At 37.7% G+C, this 22,672-nt stretch overlaps 1 protein-coding gene across 1 annotated transcript in view; it reads right to left on the bottom strand.

Annotated features, from left to right (window-relative positions):
* Positions 1 to 19,646, bottom strand: part of LOC117205334 (carbonic anhydrase 1) — a 28,943-nt gene extending 9,297 nt beyond the window's left edge. Inside the window, exons 1-3 of the mRNA XM_033443635.1 lie at positions 19,148 to 19,646; positions 6,660 to 6,860; positions 1,524 to 1,645 (exon numbers count right to left, since the gene is read on the bottom strand). Of these exons, the coding sequence (XP_033299526.1) occupies positions 1,524 to 1,645; positions 6,660 to 6,860; positions 19,148 to 19,187 (363 nt within the window). The 5' untranslated portion in view covers positions 19,188 to 19,646. The remainder of the gene's footprint in view (positions 1 to 1,523; positions 1,646 to 6,659; positions 6,861 to 19,147) is intronic.
* Positions 19,647 to 22,672: the final 3,026 nt, after the last annotated feature.

The following is a 22,672-nucleotide window of genomic DNA, read 5'->3' as shown; positions in this document are numbered from 1 at the left end:
AGCTAACTGATTCCTCTGAATTCCTAACATCGTTATTGAAATAATTCCGAAGCTGTTGACATAACAAACGATTGTCTGACGCAGATAATATACATAAATATTCATATATGATAGCTTAATATAGTAAACGAATATTACAGGGGAACACTATGTTACATTTTCTATTTTTTATTACGTAAAAAAGTAATTTTAAAATTCAATACACTGTCGACTATTTCTATATTATCTAACCTGTTCCTTTGAATTTGATTCAGGGATTAAATGTATGCTATTGCTATCTATCTATTCATGAATGTTTAAAATATATCGGCTATCATCACCGTTGCTTTTATATAAAACTTCGTGGTATCTATTTTTAGAAGCTACTCGTACAACATTGGACGTGTATTACCTTCACCATCAAAATGCCATCATTTAATCATCAACTGATAAAAAAATCAGGGAATTAATAAACATGAACTTCCATAGTAGTCTTCGTATATTTCAGAACATCTCCAGAATTTCTAAAAATCTAGAACACGAAAGAAGAAGAGAAAGGAAATTGGTCTCGAAAATAAATGATTTGGCTTAGGTACTCGAAGAACAGACGCAGCACGCATTGTGCTTTTAATGATCATATTAATTAGAAAACTGGTTATTGCTGGAATCTTTCTTCGACTCATGGACGATGAAGTGCACGCGTTCGAACAAGGTCGAATCGTAACCGTAAGTTCGTACGAATCATTGTGACACGAATCATGCTCCTCGACAGTGAATTATTAACGATTCGCTTCGAAGCCAGACGCGCTGGTTGTTGAGAATGTTTAGAGAGCACGGTTAATCACCAATCCCACGTGCGTCCTTTTAAATTCGTTTGCAGGCGGCCTCTTCGTCTTTTGTCCGTGCACGGAATCGCAAATTACGCCGAACGATCTCGCGTTAAATCCCGTTGAAACGTATTTGTTCCCCTCTCTCTCTCTCTCTATTTATATCATACATCGTGGGCCTGAATTCTAGAGGAAACAAAAGTTGGCAAGTGGAATATGTAAATAAATTTGTTACAGTCGCATTTGTTGATAAAAATGTAGAAACTTGACCATGGATATTACACACACAAAGTCCAGGTATATGTAGTTTGTTATTCCTCTAGAATATCATTTTCGTCGTAGATGAAGCTATAAAATGCTTCTCTTGTTTCTTTACATTTCGTAAGTAAGATTTTAATTTCTCTCTAGTTTAATAAATCCATCATTGAATCGATTTCCATTAGCTCTGTGCGAACAAATAATACAGGATCTATTTGTATATTTGTATATTTAAAAACTTTATATGTGAATTGTGAATGAATTACCGTGAAACTGCTTTCAAAATTTTGTGATTCTTATCCCGTTAACTAAATAAAACGAGCTGACCTGTCGCTCCAATTCAACAGTTACAATGAATATGTATATGAAACGTATAATTTATGTACGGTATCTAGTTGGAGTTGCCGTTACGGACAATTGTTTACAAAAGTGAAGTAATCGTTTTTAAAGTGAACTAACCTCTCCGGCGAAGGCCTGTCCATTCACAGTGTGTTCGGATCCTCTCGAGTCGCTACATCCCCAGTGGCAGTGGTACTGTTCCAATTTGTAGACGTCGTCCATCAAAGGTCCGCCGCTCAAAACTGTAGAAACATCGTTACAATTTTATTTAAAGACGCAATCTCGAAGCTGTGAAATCATCGTCGTAATTTCATTTAAAAAAACGTAACCATGCTTGGCCATTTAAAAATCGTCATTGAACGACAGTGTAACCTTATCAGTAGAAAATTGCAGGAAGAAACAGATATATGAACCGATGCTAAGAAAAAAGAAATAAAAAACAAAGATAGCGAACCAGGGATGTAAATCATTCTCCTCTATTCTTCTGACCTTAAGTTTTCTCTTTCAAACGAACGTTGAATATTCCCCGAATTTATCTTTATCGTAAATTTATTACTCGATCCTTCGCCTTCTCCGAGAATACGCGGTAGAATTTTTCGACGAAACCATCGTCAACACGCGAAAGAATTCTAATATTAGTCCGTATTATGGTTTCGCGGTTGTGTAACGCGAAAACAGACGGCAGAAAAGTTTCCATCGTTTCCACGATGGCATTTGGAACGAACGCGGATCGTTTCAGCGCGTTGAATTACAGGATACGCTTGATTAGCCGAATTACAAGAACGATACTGGGGTCGTAAGGGGATAAAAGCGAACAGAGAAACCCCACACGCGTCATAACCGCAAAGGTTAAAGAAGATTTATGGCGAGCAGGTCAGAGTCGACGAACTCTCGAATCGAATAGCGTAGCTTCAAACTGAATAAACGATCACCTGCTTCGATCCTACAGCGAGCGTCAAAAGTGAGTATACGTGTTGGAAAAATGACGTTCGTGCAACATTGATTTTCCTAAATACTTATTTACGTTTCTCTTTTACTATTAATTTGTATTTCTACATACTTTGTGTCTAGACTGTGGATTTTTATGCATTTACCGGGAAATTTGAAAACGCAAAATTGCACAGAACGCGTATAATACGAAAAGTATTACAATGCTTTTTAGTTACATTCTTAAAAATATGAATTTCCATGAAAATCCGTAGTCTACGTCTTTAGAATCAATTTTCAATTTGCGCAACACACGCGTAAGAATATTTGAGCAAATGCCGTGCCTCCCGGATGTATACTCGCTTTTGATTCTCACTCTATACCTGTCTGAGATATTTCAATGTTCATTGCCGTGTTCCCTTAGCTTCTATACAACACCGTATAGAGATTCTATCTTCCTATTTGTTCGAGTATAGAAATCCTATAGTAGTAACCAGTGCTGCGTAGTAAAAGTGTAATTGCGAAAGTTGTTTGAATGGGAATGTCGCAGAAAAGGTATCGCATTGAAGTCATTAGTGGCGCAAAGCTGGTGGGTTTGACAAAGTTTGCAACAAGATAATGAATAGCCATGATGAACTACAACGAAGTAACGATGGTCGATTTACACAAAACAACAAAAGATAAACGGATACAAATGTATATCATTCTTAACACATTCGAGACTGATAATTTTTAAGTACAAAACAATCTAATTAAGATAACGATAAATATCGCGTATTATGTCACGTATTATTAATTCAAATATATACAAGAAATTTAATATCTTTTTTCTTCGCTGATATAATTCACTTGTATGCACAGGTATTATCCGCAAAAAAATCATAGCAATTTTATCGATTATTATTAATATTGACATATTAATGGTATTGCCTTGTTACGACCCTAATCTTGTCAAAATACGATCAAAAAGCGTATCAAGGAACGATCAGTGCATTAAATTTTGAAATCCCTAATGTGATGTTAAACTTTCGTACTATTCCCAAATTATTGTACGATCAAACAAGATTCGCATCTTTATCGCTCCTAAATGACAACGAAACGATTACGCAGGACCTAATAGTTCGTCGAATAAAGGGACACGATTATTTTCGAAAGGTAGACACGTGCGTGTTTGTCAGATTGTTTAAGACGATTTGTCGTCGTTAATAAAAATGGGCCACGATATATCGATGGTATGGGGTCATCGATTCCCTGAAACTTTGCTCTATTTCCATCGTGTGGACGTTTCGTTCCTGCCACGTATGAGCACGCATAATGCGTCACGGCACGACCGTCCTCGTTTCGAACATACCTCGCAAAGGTAAAAGCCTGCTCGACTGGCACGAAACTGTTGTCGAAGCGTTCGAGGAAAATGACCACGATTCACTCTACGCTCGTTCCACGACTCTTCCCTCCAATTATAATTAATAAAAACCAATTATAATCTGTCTTTCTTTGTTATCTTGCGTTTCGTGGCGAGCAATTCGTTCGAAGACCATCATCGATTAACAATCTTTGATTCGTTCGCTTTAAATTGCTTTGATTATTTCCGAATTCCTCAAGCAAGGAATAATCATCAATTTTTTGTAAAATAATGGATAACAAGTTGATAAAAATAAGTAAACCACGGTCACTGATACATCATCCTGATATTCGAGCGCTTTGGCCCTCTTGTTTTGTGTCGATACATATTAGAGCAAATAGAAATTAATTGAAATTATTTGCTTCTAAAGCGCTGACGCACGGGAAAGTGAAAATTAGCGAGGCCGTTCGAAACGAAGATTTATCTCGAATACAGTCTTTTATCGTTTCAAATGTCAAACTTCCCTATATCTTGGCTTGCACTTTTACTTCTCCGAATGACTTAACTCAACTCTATTCTTACGCGATCAAACGTTTTTATTCAAAGAGCAATTACATGTTAAACGACTATCCGAACACACATACAGTGGGACAGGAAAATATTCGAACGCTTTCGGATTACTTTCAAATTTGACCAACGCGATCATGACACTCGTGTCTCATTATACAGCTAATGCACTTTCGAAGAATTTATGCATATGATACATGCAATACGTGCATAAAATATTTCGATAATAAATGTCGAAATACTCTCGTGAGCCAGTGTATAGAACTTCAACCTGTATACCAGCTACTTATCGAATTAATAACAAGTATATAAATTGCAATCTACTCGATCCTGTACTTAAGGTGTAATATAAGTTTCAACGGCTGATTTCTTTCGCAAAAATTGTTTTTTTTTTCCTTCTTTATTTCTTCTCTTCGCTCGTGATAATCTCACGAGGATTTCAGTACCATAGATAAGACGGTTAATCGTGATAAAGCATAGAATAAAGTTTTACGGCCGCGGGATTTACGATGTCGATGACGAAATGCAAACGCAAGCTTTTCCTCTGACGGGTTCCTGTTAGGCGAACCGGCTCTCACAGTGTCGGAAATGGACGATTAGAGCCACGTTTCGTGGCCCTTGCATGCAACCAATTAGCTTCTGGCCGCGGTTAACGCTGAAATCTACTTCGAACTGCTTCAGATTAAGTCCGTCGCTCTTCATGGACTAATATTTGGGTCATCGTGATGAAAACAGCATCGTATACTTGCTTTGTCAACAGCCGGATCGATTCCAGATTCGAATTAATATCAGCTAAATGGTGGAAATTGTCGTAAACTGGATTCTGTGATGTTTCTATTTATTGTCTCATAAAACGGATCTCTTTAATGGAATTCGAATTGAAGAGTTTTCTTGCAGGCTGAGCCTCCAAGAATTTTAATCTAGATAACAATGTTTAAATATTTCCTGGAATTTTAATTAAGAAATGTATTCTCTGCGTTTAAAAGAAATCTTGTTGCTAAGACATCAACGACCGTTCTTTAAAATCTAACGCTTTCTCGATTGTTTTATCCGAGTGAAAATTACAAAGAAGTCAAACTGACAATTGCAAGTGATAATTATCGTGATAATTTCTACTTTTCAGAATTTTCTTTGCTGAAGAAGAAGCTCTGAAGGGGGAGTGTTAAAGGTTTCGATGGATTTCACGATCCAACTATCCAGAAAAGGTTTCTTCTTACTGAATCTTTGGGAAGGGGAGATATTTGCATTCGTGGTCGATCTGCAATTCAATGCTGCGGATCGAAATCGTTCTCACGGCGTGTCCCAGGCTTTTCAACTAACGAACGACTTCTTAGTTTCGCATTTAAATGCACGAACGAACGACACGGCACGGCACGTCGCGTTTCTTAACCCCGAAACCACTCTTTTTCCATCCGCAATGATAAATAATATTGGAGTCAAGAAGCGATACCGCGAGCCAAATCCGTTCAACTACTTTACAACCATTCGTACGTTATCTACATGATTAAGTACGAAATGACGAACGAATTGCCATTTTTTATCCTATCTTCTGAATGGACGTTCGCCTATCTTATTTTTTAACCCGCTTGAAAGGTCTCATAATCTATTTTTATTCTTATAAGAAAGTTCTAGCACACTTTAATAATGCTAAATGTATTAAGTACAATTTTATATATATATTAGGTTGTCCGAAAAGTTTCTTTCGTTTCATAAGATGATAATGGATGAACAACAATTTCTGTTCTATATTATTTTATTGAATTAGGTATGACTCATTTCGTTATATTTCTATTATTACGTTCGTGCATAATTCAATAAACTAACATAAAATAAAAAAACATGCGTCTATTATTTCCTTATAACACGAAAGAAACTTTTCAGACAACCTAATATATATATAAAAACGAAATTTACGATGATTAAAAAGTGACGAACGACAATGTACGTATTCTTCTAAATTTCTACGCTGAGGAAAAAAGGGTGGGTGAATCTATTAATAATCGAGGGGTATTTATACAATGAAATTCAGCTATGAAAATAATTAAAAATCCAGAAGAACATGATCTAAAATATTATTCAGATAAAATTACATTTTCTGAGCGCTGTTTAATCATGATAGAGAGACTCGTTGACCCATTTTAATTCTCCTCAATTATGAATTATCCTAAGTTTATAACCATTTAATGTTCCTATTCCGTATTAGTATCTACTATTATGTTCCAATCTTGACACTTAAACGTACTCTATATCGTTGTTAGTTTCAATTTCACTCCAATCACAGGCTAAGAATAAACGTAGTTTTGGTCACGCACGGTACCTATCTGTATCTACATATACAACTTCTGAAAGGCAATAGCCAATTGCTCGATGTGATAAGTAGCTTTCCCGGATCGTTTCGTGGAAAATGAAAATAAACTTACACGTGCCCTTGCCGTCGGTGTCCATCCGCCAGCAATAACCCGGATTAACAAGTTTCCGGGAAGCGGTTGCCGGATACTTCCATCGCAGGGGTTTGCTACTCAAAGCCTCGTGATCCGATTCAACTCGGTCGGTTTCGATATTCACGGGGCTCTGCCTCGATCCTGCCGCCATTGGGAATTTTGATACCCACGTGCTTGGTCCTGTAATCAAAAAGTAAATTATATTTGCTTTAGTTCGACAGCGTGCTTTGGGTGGGAAATGCAGCAAAGACGGAACGCGAGAGATTCTTACCAACAGATCTCCTTTGCGTTTTGCGATTGAGCGTTGTGCATAAGCGATTTAAATTAGAATTCAGTCGTAGTAAATGTAAATGGCTAAGCATAATTAGCTACAGGCTAGATACAGGCACGTGCCACTGGTCAAGTACATGTTAACGTACTATACAAGATTTACTTATTTTCTTATTACACAGAAGTAAAGAGAATTAACAGAAAATCCTGATCGACAATAAATTAGCATTTGCCTTCATTTGAAGGAAACGTGAAAAAAATAAAAAAATATTTTGTCCGATCGTATTATTATTTGTTTATCTTTAAAAGTTCTTGGTCTTGTAACAAGGCTATGAATTAGTATTTTATCTCGTTCAATCGTATTATGTCAGTATTTCAGATAAAAAGACAAAACGATCTACATTGATACTTGAAAGTGCTCGATTAATTGAATATTTTAATATCATCATAACACAAGATATAAGATATATAACATAAAGATGAAATATCAAGAAGCTGAATCATTTTTTGTCGTTGTGTATTTAATACACAATTGGATTTTTATTAGTCAATAACAGTGTATACAAGATGATTGTACAGTTTGTATTTTTATGGCATAGCAGCCTAGATTTTATGTGTATACATAATTCTGATTAGATAAAATATTAAATGATTATCAATCGTGTGATCTCGTTAATGTTTGCCAATCTCGAGGCGTCATTTCTTAAACATTCTGTACGATCTTCCTTCATAGCATCGTAATTCTCTTTTTAATTAGAAGGAAGAGTTTAATTGGAGATTAATTCTATGCGAGCTTATCTTCTCTCGTGAAATGCAGTGTTTTTTTTTCTTTCAATAAACGCGTTCATTATCTCGCATAAAAGTTGTAAAACAAATGTTTCTGGAAAAAATGTTTAATTGTTTTTGTGTTCTCTTCTTTTTGAATGAATATTTTTCTCTCATTTCAGCCAAGAAAGTGTCAGAATAACATTTGTCAAGTAAATATGCGAGACAGACTTACGATCTCCACAAACCTCCAAGATCCAAAATGGATAAAAACTTAGAGAGTGTAAGAAAAGGCTCGTGACGCGGGAAGTCATCCGTCATATCTGTAATCCCCATGAGTTTTATACCCTTCCTTAATCATTTTCACATAGATAACAAGTTTTAGCGTGCTGACTCTATAAATAATCCAGTAGACGTGGTGTGTGTTACGAGCAGCGTTTTAATGATATTGAAACTAACCGAAGCGCAACCGACGAGATATTAGAATTATCAAACGTTATGAATATTTAAGGTTGCAGTCTGCCACAAAGTTTCGCGTTACGCTCAACGTAATGCATAGAATACACCGGCTCGTGAAGAGGCTAAATCGATGCTAACGACGTCGAAATTGGTTACGCTTACGGCATCGTAAATAGTTAAAATAATTTATTGATTTACACGAACGATCCAAGAGAAATTTTCCTATTAGTCGTAATAGAAATTTGACGATTCGCAGATAAAAGGATATCGATGGAAATGAAACATATAGTGGCTATTTTATGAGCCATAAAATAGCCACAAAATGACTCGAACATTTATAGAAACCCATTCTGAAATTTTACTAGCACTGTTGCAAGACACGACTATCATTACATTGGCAAAGATTGGTAAACTTTGAAACAAAATTGAAAATACATAATAAGCTTCGATATTCAGTGGGACAATCTATATAACACTAATCTAAGTTTCAGACCTTTATCCGTGCTGTATATTAACTTTTTAATAAATACGTATTTACAATACAAGAATGACAATCGTATGTCATTAATGGCAATGAGACGCTTCAAAAAGTTTCGTGCAACAGGTATAATATATTCGTAAAAGTTTTCCATGATAAATGGAAGAATACTTTCCTTTCTATATCTACTAAAAATTACTCCTTGGTGGTTGGCGCAATAACAGAAGTGCAATTAACACCTCCGATATTATCCTATGTGATAGTACAGATCGATAACATGAGTTTAATCGTACTTGTGAAAAGCAGAAGCTTTTCTAATTACTAGTTAGAGATAACGTTTCAGCCACCAACAATCTTTCAAGAGTAGCAGTTTTCACATTTTTTTCCTATGTTCTTTCAATCAATACGATGTGCAATTGCTTACGTTTATCGTTGAATAAATACTGACGTTATGGGACGACTATATATTTTTTTTAATTATCATATAATGTCGGTTAAAAATAAGTGTAATCAATGTTTCTAGTATTTTCGAAACTGTTCTTTCTTTCTTTTTTTGTAGGATATCACTTATCGGTAAAAGTAAGTGGTCTTTTTAAAGCAATAAGCTGAGTCTTGTTTCGATAGGTCAATCGACAACAACAACAACGAGTTAATGATAATGGCACGCGAATAACAACGCTCGATTGTGTAATAGCGAGCACATCAAAACAGCCTGTATTGGTCCAGATAATCGAGGTAAATTATCGGTTGATTTAAGACGCCCGTTATCACGGACGCATGGGTCACGTGCCGTTGCATAAATCTCGTTCAAACGTTGACACGCGATTCCGATATTGCTCGTGATAAGGCTGCATTCTTAAGCATTTCCCGTCCTTCGATTACACACACTTAGAATACCGATATAATACCATGAATTATACATGGAATTTGCAAATAATTATTATTCTTTTATTCCATCTCTTTTTACAGATTGCTTCTCAACTGAGAGGTTTGTACCACATACAGGATGACTCGGCAGGTTCGGCGTGACCTTTTGCGGGGCCGGGTTCAAAAATCTTGCGGGGCCTGAATACACATTCAAATCCTACACTTAAATTTTACAACGACGAATTATTTATTTACGAATGCTGTTACATATTGTATATTTTTTACAAGATGAATATTAAATAATAATAGAATGCAATAATAATATTAAATAATTTTTTTCGCTTTTTTCGATGCCAAATCTTTCATAACATCATAAAAATCGACTGAATTTGCTACTTCACTTTCTATTGACAGAATAGCCTCTAAAAAAATCTCGCCTTATCGATGCTCGCAGATAAATTTCCTAGACCTCGGGGCCTTTCAAAACGCGGGGCCGGCTACTGACGAACGCGCTGAACCTGCCTTGCGCTCGCTCTGTGATTCGGTTACTGATACACAGGCAGCTATAACTATATTTAGAGTTGTCGATACTTTCGAGATATAAACAATAAGAAAAATAGCGATAGATAACAAAAGATATAATTAGATAGAAAAAGATAGAAAGATAGAATCGACTGTCGATAAGTGTAGAGAAAGAAATTTCGTATAAGTGTTCGCCGAAGCACGATATATCATTATCAATGCTAGCGACGGCAGATCGTCGACATTTGGCTACAATTAGCAGACAGTGGAGCAATGATTAAACGAAGATGATGTTCGGTGATGGATAGGTCAAGGAGGCTCGTTTCGTGTCAAGATCATATGATATTACACCACGACACTTTTATCGGCAGATTTTGTAACAAACACGATCGAAAAAGAAATTCATGTGCGACGTAAGTGAACAGAGCACCCAAACTATGGAGTTTACGTTCGAAAGAAAGTAACATCATCATTGGATATTTAATACATCGATCTAGGATTGTCATGATCGCACGTGACGCATTTTTCTTCCTACTTATAGAATTTTATTAGCACGGCCTCAATCACAGGTTCAATATTGAAACGATCTTAGTGACGTACCGCATTCAAAACGCCTAACGCGATTCGCGTTACTCTTACGCTAGCGAGTTGCACTTGGCGAAACTGTATAAACATCGCATATTATAATCAGATCAGAATATTGCGGAATCAGATGGTCTGATCATGTATTTCCATCTATTTGTCTATTTTTCATTAAATAGTCGTGGATATTTCTAATTAAGGAATTAACGTCATCGAACAAAGTTCACGATTACAAGTCACGAGTTCTTTATTTCTCGTTGCAATATAACGTTAAGTAGGCGAACGGTTAATTATTCTCGAAAAGTGTGAGCACGATCGTCTGTTCGTTTGCTCTGAAGCGAGAAAAAATACAGCTGTTCCGTGCATACATTCCTCTATCGCACGTTAGATTTCAGCGTGGTTCACAGCTGCGGAGCAGCACGTGATGATGACATAATGGGCGCGCGACGTAACCGCGATTATGTTCGGAACGCGCGATATTGTCGCGCGCCATTAATTTACAAAGTGGCCCTTATAACCCCATGGACCGTGACCGCCGGTTTCTTCCAATTTCCCGTGCATTTGCAGAACGTATTCTCCGAAAAATGTTTCGCGAGTTTGCAACATACAATGACTATAAAAAGTATAGACACATAAGCGTCCGCTTATTTTCTGTCTTTTACATTTTCTATTTTATTTCTGTTATATAGAATTTTTCTAATCATACGAAAGTACTATCAAATGATACCAGATTAATATATCTTCGGTCTAATTAATCGATAGGTAAGTAGCATTGTGCATTATACGAAAGAAGAAACTGAAAGGAACATTCGATACGTAAAAATTGGACAAGCGAAGCGAGTCGTTCGGTGTGGAAAAATCTTGAAGAAATTTTATTGCGTGTATGTGATCGATCTTAAATCGCAGCGTGAACTTGTGAGAACGGCGCGATGGAAAACTGTTCGATAACAGTTGTAAGAGAGATACTGATACACGTGAACCAGTTTACGTGGGTGGAAAGTGATATAACCGGTTACGAATTCTGGTTTAATAACTCCGTCCACTTGCTACGTTACCGTATAAACATGCTGTAAACTGTCTGCAATAGTCGAACAATCCTCAAGATACCAATTTTCAAACGATACTACAATTTTACTAAAACGATATTAATATGGCAAGAAAATGAAACCCCCGATAAAAATAACCACTTCAATTTGAAAAAAAAACCGTTCATTATGGAGTTTCAAGTTTCCAAAATAATAATTCATCATGGTGTAAGCGTTCGTTGCGTCTTCCAGCCATCAGAATGCACAATTCGACACACAGTCTCTTCCAAGCTCGTTGAGAATCTCATTGATAGCGATCACAAAGGCCGCCGCGCTTCAAGCAGAAAAACATCTCCTCGAGGTCGTCGAGATCTGCTCGAAGGTTCGTTCAACCTTGTCGAAGACACAAGGCGAGCGTAAACGCCGCATCCCGATCACTGACTACGTTTTCTCGGCGAATTTCACCACGGACCTTGCACTTTGACCTTCTTTATTTTTAGTCCCTTTTCACCGAGACCACCTCGTAAATCGCGACGCGAAACAGCAACATCGTCGTGCAAAGAATCGAACAAGTCGAAGAACGTTGGAGGAGGATCGAAGAAATCTCTGCGGCGGAAATTGAGTCAGATATCGAGTTGAATTAAGATCTGTGACGCTCAAACTACTCAACGTGCTTTCGTTTATATACGGAAAATGCTTCTAACATTCATTCGATTGCTTTTTATTAACTGATATTGACACTTTTAGAGTTTAGCCTTGTTCTTGCCGTAGTATAGCGTACACAGCGGAAATTAGAAAGTTGAAAGTCGGTGAACGTTGCCATTGAAATTATTCTTGCAGCCGCCAGGATTAACCTTCCTTTGATTACGTGTTAAACTATGCGTGTAACTTCTTAACGAATACGCGTGCACAACAATGCCACGCCTTTTACGTAAACCGGATGAGAAAAATGACGCATCGTATCTTCCTGTCTGCTCCATTGTGTGCCATATTTAACGGCGCGTCGACTTCGTGCGATGACTCTAAACAGACCTCAACTAATCAAGCAGCTGTTTTAAACGCGTAATTCTCATTCCTCCGTCGTGTTAATTACCATGTCGGTGATCATATTTAGAAGATTTAAGAACTATTTAAAACCAAGGTTCGCTTACTTCTCTCTGGATAATCATGATTCATGGTTGAATATAGCTGCTCGATGAGATCATAAATACATACATATTATTCTGCAAAAATTTATTCTATACAATTATATATCTTATCTCAATGAAACCTATTACGTATCGATGAGCACAGATGAGAAAACTGAGAAATCGATATACAACACGCGCTGTCTATAACGCGATCATCGATCTTTCACAACGATTCGTCTCGTTCAATCTTTTTTCACCTTCCTATTGAATTTGGGCTAAACTTGTCGAAAGGAGTCGCAGGTGATAGAAAAAGAATTCCACGTCGCTAAAACCTCCATTTTATCGAGACTCTTTGAAAATTACACGATAATCTTGTCGCGTGATTTGCGTCGGTCCACGATAATTACGTACATTGTTCATACTATTTTCCCGAAACGATCGGTTTGGAATGTGCAGGTTGCGGAACGAGGCAATAAATCGCGAAAAGTTGGCGGTACTGCAAGGTAGTTTCTCATAAGTGTGTTTCTGAAGTTTGCAAGCGCCGATCGCGCCGGGTTAACGAGAATCATTAATGGCTGCCCTGCAGCGGACTATGACACGGTGTAAATGAAAAAGGGGCAAGCAGTTGCGTCGACGCGGGAACGCCGACCTCGATCCTTCTGTGTCGAACGAAATTCCTGTCTGACCCGAATTTCACGTTAACTGCGACGAGCAACGAGGAAAGAAGAGAAAGAAGAATAAATAAATAAGAAAAAAAAAACAGTACTCGTACGGATTTCACCGAACGCTTCAGGCTCGTCACGAACGATAAAAAATGATCGTATCGAAAATTTCTTTCTCACCTAGCGTATAACGCAACACGTGTCTGCGATTAAAAGCGCGCGGTAGAAAACTTTTCCTTCGTTTCCGCGAGCTGCACCGTTTCCAACGCCTATCTTTGATCTCGCTTCTTAACTTAAACGCGATACTCGAACGTATCACGTACTTAAGTCTAGTCTAGTACCTGATTACGTATACGCACCGACGATCCTTCTTTTCTTCATCCTCTACTTCTACGTATAATACTTATCGCGATAGAACTCCGTTTGTATAATCTTGGCGGCAGACAAATGAATCGGTGAATTGAGAAACGATACACGTTCAATGTGGTGTTATTTCATACATTTAAAACGTAGAAAAAAGATTACTCGTATAATTACATATAAATGAACGTTTATCTGAATCAACGTGAACGAGTTTAAATTGAAACAGTACTATAAAACCAATGGCAATAATCGATGGCGCGCAGAAGCTACAGCTATTTTGCAAAATATCTGTAAATGTTGTTCTTGGACTTTTAAGGTTCTTCAACTGATCGATTTAAGTAGTTGTATCATAAAACAGTACTCCGCTTGATACTTCCAACTTTCTATGATTTTTTATTCGCACAAGTAATAGGAGTTGACATTTAGGTAAGTGGGTTCAATAACAGCAAGGTTTCGTTTCATAAGACATTAGCTAAAATTTCATCTACTAAATAAATCCATTCGATTCTACTGTGCTTCGGACCCAAACGAGATATTCGATCCTTCGCGAACGCAACTCTATCAAGCTGCTACTACTTAATTTCCTCTATTTCGTTCAAAGTAAACGGGATCCGTGTACTTATGTAACTAAGAAGTTGATAAAAAGTGGAAACTATAAGACGAAAGAATACTAATTACATCGAAACCGATGATAAATCATGAGATCGATATAATCGCGGAAGATAATCGGCATCGTTCATTAATTGCCGCGAAGGACAATAACGCCGCGGTCTTAAACAATGGTCGCGATAGTGTAACTTCCGGCAGTGATCGAATATCCCGCGACAGGGTAGTAAATATTCGAACCGATTGCCATTTCTTAGGCGAATCGCCGGTACACGGTCGGAAAGCCAAACGACTTAATCGGCGATCTGCACGCCGGCCAGGAATTTATGCAAATCACGGTATCCGCCAGACTTTGCGATTGCACTCGCGCCGGTTCAAAGATAGCGCTGACAAATTGGCCCCAGATTAAGGGCATTTCGGAGAGGCATGCACGGTAACCGGGTAAGGCGAAACGAAACTGGGTCTGCGACCCCCAACACGCGCTTTCGTCTAACTATACGTTTCGCTTCTCGTCCCCTCTTGTACTTCCATCCATTCCAGGTATGCAAACACGTCGATATCGTTCCGATTCATTCGATATTGATATTTAAACACGCGTTAAGTGGCCAAACAGTTTCCACTTCGTTTATTCCGCATCGATCTGATCATCGTTACGACTCTTGCTTGATGAAAAACCATTAGAACGAAGCGACTGGAAGCGATGGATTATGGTTTTAAAGTGGCTTACGAACGTGTTTAAATACCATCTTCAATTAGTGGTACATATCAATCGAATCGTTATTGTATCTGTGATTTGAAACGTTAATGGTCTTTTTGTTTGTTAGAACGAAAGGAAAATACTTATCAAAATATATCGAAGTTTATCAATATAATGGATAATTGTTTAAATACTCGTGTGATCTGTGCGAATAATATCGTACATATTATATGAATTCTACGTACATTTTGATTTGTTCCAAGCTCTATCGGTATAATAATGGTAATTGAGTCTCATTACAGCTAATGACAAGATTAAAAAATGTTCCGTACACGTGATATATCCATAGAATATCTGTATATATATATATATATTCGAATATATTTACGAGCCACGATATGCAATTATGGAAAAAGCGATTCTTCTTGGAAGTAAGGTTTGTTTTCCTCGACTATGTTCCTTGGCAAATGCTTCCAAGTGAAACGTGTTAATGGACATTAACGTATCGCGACTCGCGCGAATTGCAAAATTAGAACGTAAATCTCGCTCGCTCAGTGGCTTCTCCGTGGCGGGAAATTTTTCACGGTAAATATTTGTCAGCCCAGGCATGTTTTTTCGACGATCTATTTACGATGTTTATTCACCCAATTTAGATCACGTCGCGCTATGTTACACCACTTCCGCGCCTCGTTGCGCCCGACATTCATATTTAATTATTCATTCCACATAACACAGCGATATAAGTACTCGATCGTGTATATGTTTCATATTCTGGCGCACGATCGGCTCGATAAAGGTTGACGCGTGCCATGCGATCTTTCGCGATACAATTACATCGGTAATAACAATTGTGTTCGAGTGCTTCGTGCTCATGACCCTCTCAAATTAAATATGGTACAATAGTGCCACGTTAAGTGGCCGAGAGTTTGCTTCGTTAACTAGCCATCGCTATCCCCACCAATTCTTAGAATTGACTTCGCGAACCGAGACTCTAAACGCTCTATCAACTAATTTATCAACTAATGATATTAATGAAATGATCACGTCGAATTCGAACCCATCAAGTACCATCGTTGCCTTAATGCAACATTTCATTCGTAACGTTCTTTAATCAAATGCGAAAAAGAATCGCAAAAATTTGCTCCACTTTTTTCTTTATTTTACTTCCGTCAATTATTAAGTTCGATTCATTTCCTCGCTACTTCTCCTTCTACGTACATCCACAATTTTATGGAGTTTGACGAAATTGAAATATTGCGTGATACCGTGACGAGATCTATTTTTTTTTTCAGATTATAAAACTTTTTTAGGGCCCGCAATTTGTATAGCGGATTTAACGTATCTGTTATTCTAATACATTTCGTATCGTACATCTTGATAGAGCAACTGAAATAACTTTATTTACGTTCTTTAGCAATGTTGCAATGTTTATGTAATTTTGTCCTCAATAAAAACCCGATTTCCTTCAATTCTGTCTCTTTCATCCTTCATTCTACGATATCTTACATTCAACGAAGCAGAGAATACGTACATCAGAACCATTCATACCAATTCCATTTATACTCAATTTTAGTTAACGTTTGATTAATCTGAATCTACTTATCTAAACGTGAACACGTATTACTAGAACGGAGAGTGACGGAATTACCGTACTCCTATTACACCGACCCCAATTATACGAACTATTTATCCACTGAGAAGTTCATATAAACGTAGATCAATTCAAAATCTCCTACGTTCGTATCTCCCTCGATAACTGACCGGATAAAATCCCGACCCGTGGCCAAGTATGCACATACCGCTGTATTTGACTACACAAATGCAAGAACCTCGCGTACAACTTGTGCGTGTTCGTGCCTCGTTACCAGCGAACAACGTGCTCTCTATTCTCGCATTATGTTTACGTGTCTACGACTAGCATACTATACGACACGTTTTAACACGGTTTATGGTTATATATCTCTGGCCGGTAGCGAAGTATTGGTGTGCACGATGCTTTCGAGTACACTCTAGGCTGGTCAGAACGATACAGAAAGTTGCCTACGCCCGCCGACGGAGAACAGGTGCATCGGCCTGAAGTACAACGAGGAAAATTATTGATTTTCGTTTACCTACTGAGCCGGTTGGTGTCCCGTGCTAGCATGGCGAATGCAACGCCGTCCCTTGGCACGACTGGGACGCCCTGCATTCGAAGACAATGGCCTTAGGTCAGTGAGCCTGGTGCCATCGTGACACCGTGAAAATCGAACGTGCCCCAAAATGGGAACTGACTTGTTATCACCGACAGAACAGTAACTTTCTCCTCTCTTATTTCAACTCCGCGTAAACGATGTTAAAAAGACAATCGTTCGACTAATCGATGTTTTTTTAAGTCGAAGAAGATGTCAGCGACATCGATGTAGCATATATTTACAATGCAAAATTCCTAACCTATTTGCCTTGTAGTCGTAACTTATCGTTATAAATTACGGAGAAAGAGACAATATAAGACGAATTGATTAAAAAATTAGTCAAAATCGAAAATCATGGTTGTTCGTTGTTATGCGAATCTTCGCATGCTACGATGTGTTTTTGCTGCGGTCTTTGAAAAACATAAATTGCGTTTACCGTACGTGTTATGAAAGATACGATCGATCTATATAGTATCAGATAGATCAAATACGCTTTGAACGAAATCACAGTCGAAAATGAATAGCGTCTGAAGATATCTATGTACTAATTTTTATTTAATATTTTTATTATTTTCTATGCCATTAAAACACTGATATGATTCTATCTAATCGCTGTGATTCACGAATATGCACAGTTTTTCGTAGACGCGTATAGTATTTTTAATTAGCGTGATTGATACGGATAGTATTTATATTGGAACGTAATCTTTTTTTTATTAGATAAGCAACAAAGCGAAAAAAGATTAATTAGCAAGGTAATTTAACAAAATGACAAAATCACCACAATGGAATAATACTGTGTTGTGAAATACTGCGGAGATGGTAGTTCTTAGCAGTAATAGAACAATCGCGAGATTAAACAAGAAAAACGATAAAATTATTCATCGTTCTTCGTAGAAAAACAAGCGTGACTGATTTTTGTAATAGTTCAAGAAACGTTAAAAATATTAAACACAAAGAGAAACATTCTTGTAAAACATGTATGACGGTGTCCCCTCTACGTACATTTTTCTTCCCTCCAAGTCTTTAAGAAACTATTTTTACCAAAGTAACAGGCGCGTTTTTCTTCTTCGAACATAAAAAAGTCAGAGATTATGTTACACCGTTCCCTCGCGAGGAATGCAAGGTTGATACAGAAAACAAAATATTTTTAGTCATCAGTCAGAAAAGCGATTATAGATTATAGAATAATAATAGTTAACGATACGTAGCAATTGTAATCGATAGAAGCGTTTAATTTTTAATACGCTACGTTTATTGGAAAAGTATAAAATATAAAAGAGTGCGGGGTAGATCTCGAGGATTGAATCGATCAAGCGAATCGGTAAACACGCATCAACTCTCACTCTCCGTTGCAAGATTTATGGAATTCCTAACGGATGTTACAAACCGTAGAAAAAGAAAAGAACGCCGTAAACGAGCTTTCAACTAAACAAATTAAAGCACATGAGATAAATGAAATGTAATTGAATAAATGAAACATAATTTTTAAGGTTAATGAAGATTTCATTTATTACTCGATTACAGCTATTCATATTCTTACGGCCAAATCTGAATAAAGATTTTTATTTTGCCCTAAATATTTTAACGAGTAATTTGTATACTCGATGCATTTTCATTAATTATGTATATTTCTTTTGCAGCTTTCGATCTCCCATAAATGCATTAATATCGTCAGCCCGCTCATTACTTTCCTTATTTTGACACTGTACCGAAGAAATAAGCTAAAAGCTGAATATTTTACCGGTCGATGTGAATAATGCACGAGCATTCTAATGTAAATTTAAACGTGGAAAGCAATGTACCGTCACAACAGCTTATTCCTGCCCTGGTTGCTGCAACGTTCAAGATAACCAAGAAAAAAACTCACCATTTTGAACGGAGTAGTCCCATTCGCTTTTGTCGGCCATCTCGGTGACGATCGTGTTATCGAAAATTCAGGTCCGCGAAATTAAGATCCGAGTAGAGTTTGTTGCCTGTCGTCTTGCCTGCTTGTGATTCTTGATAGATTCAAACACGTCACTAAATCGCGTTTTTATTTCGATTTACCGTATCCACGAATCGTACAATCCGGCAAGATGCCGATCAGAATCACCACCGATTGATTTGAACTCGGAACGAAAATCGAGAAACGATTGTCAAATCCACCGATCGTCGACTAACTTCAAATTTCTTCCCGGCTTTCGTTTTGCATATATTTCTTATACGTGCACGTACGAATTATTCGGCTACACGAGCATTGGATTGTACGAAATCGTATTTTGTAGAAGGCTTAAGAAAACTGTTTGTTTCTAGGAAAAATCGAAACGAAAAAACCACTTGTGTCACCTCGGATTATCCACGAATGCGACGCCGGCCGGTTCACCACTGGATTTTATACGAGAGTCGATCACGTGACCCTTACTATGGAAAAGCAAGCGTCTGCGCATGCGCTAGTAAATGTTTACACGTGCATCGCCGATCCCCCACCGCACGCTACCTTAAGCACGTGCTTCGTTGTAGTCGACGACACCGACAATATTCGCAGTTTTATAATTTTTAAACCAACAATTTGATTTATAATGTTATAAATTTATAGGATTGGATCTAGGAGATTATCTCGATAAAGTTATGGATACGGTTATGATTTGAAATTTCGTTTGAACATTGACAAAGTGGCGGACGATCGAATTGGCCGCGTTTGTTCGCCAATACGAGTTCGCACTGCGAGGAGGCAGTAACTAGCGACTTAATGCCTTAATGATTCATTTTATAATCTATCTCAAACGGGAACATTAATCTCGATGAAATGATAAGCTAATATAACGCGCGACAATTGTTCTATCAGCTACGATGAGAAGAAATCAAATACGTTCTTTTCGTCGAGTCTCAACGTTTCCTTGCTTTATTATGCTTTTTATTACATTTTCTTTATCTTCGTTATTGTCCTATATTTATTATCCTCTTTTCAAACTCTCGTAGAATGTCACTGTTCTCTTACAATAACGGCATTCCATCATCGTGATGAATCGACGAATAAAGAGATTAGATTAATCCTCGAACATGCTCTCTTGAACTCTGTCATTCAGTTTCTTGTTTACCGTGTAATTTTTGCTTTAATTGCAAATATTCCTTTCTCACCTTATAAGCATACGAATGAAGCATTCTTTGTCAGGTCATCAGTTTCTTTCCTCATGACACCGATGCACAAGCGCCGAATATTATTTGTACCTATTGTTTCGACAGTTATTATTTCTAAGTCAGACGACACGAAATCGTTTATTGTATCAAGTGAATCATAATCTTGCAACGAAATTGCATTTGTCATGACCGATGACTCACCCTTACGGGCCCTTACGAGGTCGAGGACCTGGACATTCCAACTGCATTCCTCTACTTTATTTATTTGGCTAGTTTCTTTCTTTCCTACTCCGATTGTAGTCCTTGTTCTATCATTTCTCATAACCATAAGAAGGCGGCTAAGACCTTCCTAATCCACCAACCTTCGTTTATTCAATCAGAAGCAATGTATATTGCCCTCACTTCCTGACCAAAAATGTCATGAACAAATCCGATGGTCCCGTGCGCTAGACACACCCATCGCTAGCTTTCCTCCGACACAGCATCGTCACTCAACTTTACTTTTTCTATACCGCTGGAAAAGTCAACTATTTCTTCTACAGCGCTAGAAAAGTCAACAACTAAGTCCAAATCTAACGCCTAAGCACGAACACTCACTTCCTCTACTAAGTATCCTCTAGTGTTACGTCCACTAACACACGAAGTTCAATTATAAGAGCCTTGCTCTAGCGTGCATATCTATCTTACCTTCGGACGACAAGTTGTCATCCAGGAATTACATCTACTCAACAGTGTAACTTAAACGTTGGAAATAAAACCTTATAATTCTGTGAATCACAGCGTTATACTAACTCAATCACCCCTATTATCTTAACGGAAATCAGGGGATCGATCACCTCGTGGTGTCGATTGCTATAATCGTAACGGGAATTTACGAATCCCGTTGACGTCTCTCCTCGAGATTGCGTCTGCCCGCGATTGGTCGAAAATACAGATCTGATATAAAAATTATTCAACTTATCTACTTTATGACGTGACATGAATTTGAGATAAAGTTTGCAGACACCTATGAAATATTGTAACAACAATATATGTGTTAACAAATATTTGTACAAAGAAACGTGATTAATCTGTAAGATGCTCGGCACACTATTAAGAGAGAACTATGAGTCTATGTCTGAAGAAATAAAAGTTTGTAAAAGGACGTAACACAGATAAACCTGCATCGTCACGAAAATTTCCTTTTGTGTCCGATTGTGTGCAATCTCCTTTCGCGTACAAATGAGCTAGAACGTATCAAGGAATTGGGTTCAAGAAATTGCCACTTTAATTTCATCGAGCTCTCATAACACTGTCACGTCAATGTTATGTCACGGAACGTGGCCGACGCTCGCCGTGGTCGTTTCGTCTTCGTTATACCAATAAAACGAGCCGGTCGCACTACGATGCTCTCAATAAAAATTAATGAATTCCAGAAAATTCCATCGCAAAACGTCAATGGACGTCCGTTGCTCCGCGTCTGCGGCGGTGACTTGGCGCGAACACGCTTTTTCCCGCCATCTTTTGCGGTTTTCCGCACGTGATTTTCTACTGGACCGCTCCTTTGTTTCGCCTGTGGTTTATGGCCATTTAATGACTTAGAACAAGAATCTACCTGTATCGTTCTTCACCTTCAAATCTCTCAAATAAAGTTAGACTTCAGAATCGTCCTTATTACATTATACGAAGGTACGAAAATTGTGAGAAATTTAAAAATACGATAATGCACGAAACAATGGAAAAACAAAGAAAATATCCGAGGTACCATTTATAATATTTATATGTGGGTAGAAAATTCTTTACCTAAGTTTTATCTGCTTAATTTAAAAAATGTGAATTTGCACAAATATCAACCTACAATACTAATTAGTATGCTGGTCGTGATTAAGATTGCCCCCGAAGATACGTAGGAAGCAAAGAAAGGCGATTCGATTACACAGATTAGCTCGCGCGTACAGAACCGATCGTTGCATAAATCAAAGACGTATGGGCAGATATTCTTCTTAATTAATCGTGTATAACGATCGGCAAACGAGCTGCAGCGCAATTTATTTCGGTATGCCTGAGTGCAAAGTCTGTCTGGTCGTCGAATCAAGAAGGATGACGACTGAAATTCGACGAGATAAAGGTTCGATTTTAACCGAATAGGGAACAAGATCTACAAAGTAGTTGTCAATAGCATTGTCATGGTCGATCTACTATTGTTCTCGAAGGAAAAAGAGAAATTACCGTAAGCCATGATAACTTCTTATTGTGGTAGGATGACGGCAAAGGCTATTTATTCAAATTACAAAAG

This window comes from Bombus bifarius, unplaced genomic scaffold, assembly GCF_011952205.1.
Source record: "Bombus bifarius isolate JDL3187 unplaced genomic scaffold, Bbif_JDL3187 scf7180000007990, whole genome shotgun sequence".
Taxonomy (NCBI): Eukaryota; Metazoa; Arthropoda; class Insecta; order Hymenoptera; family Apidae; genus Bombus; species Bombus bifarius.
Note: the sequence above shows the minus strand (reverse complement) of the source record. Positions and strands in the feature narration are given on the sequence as shown.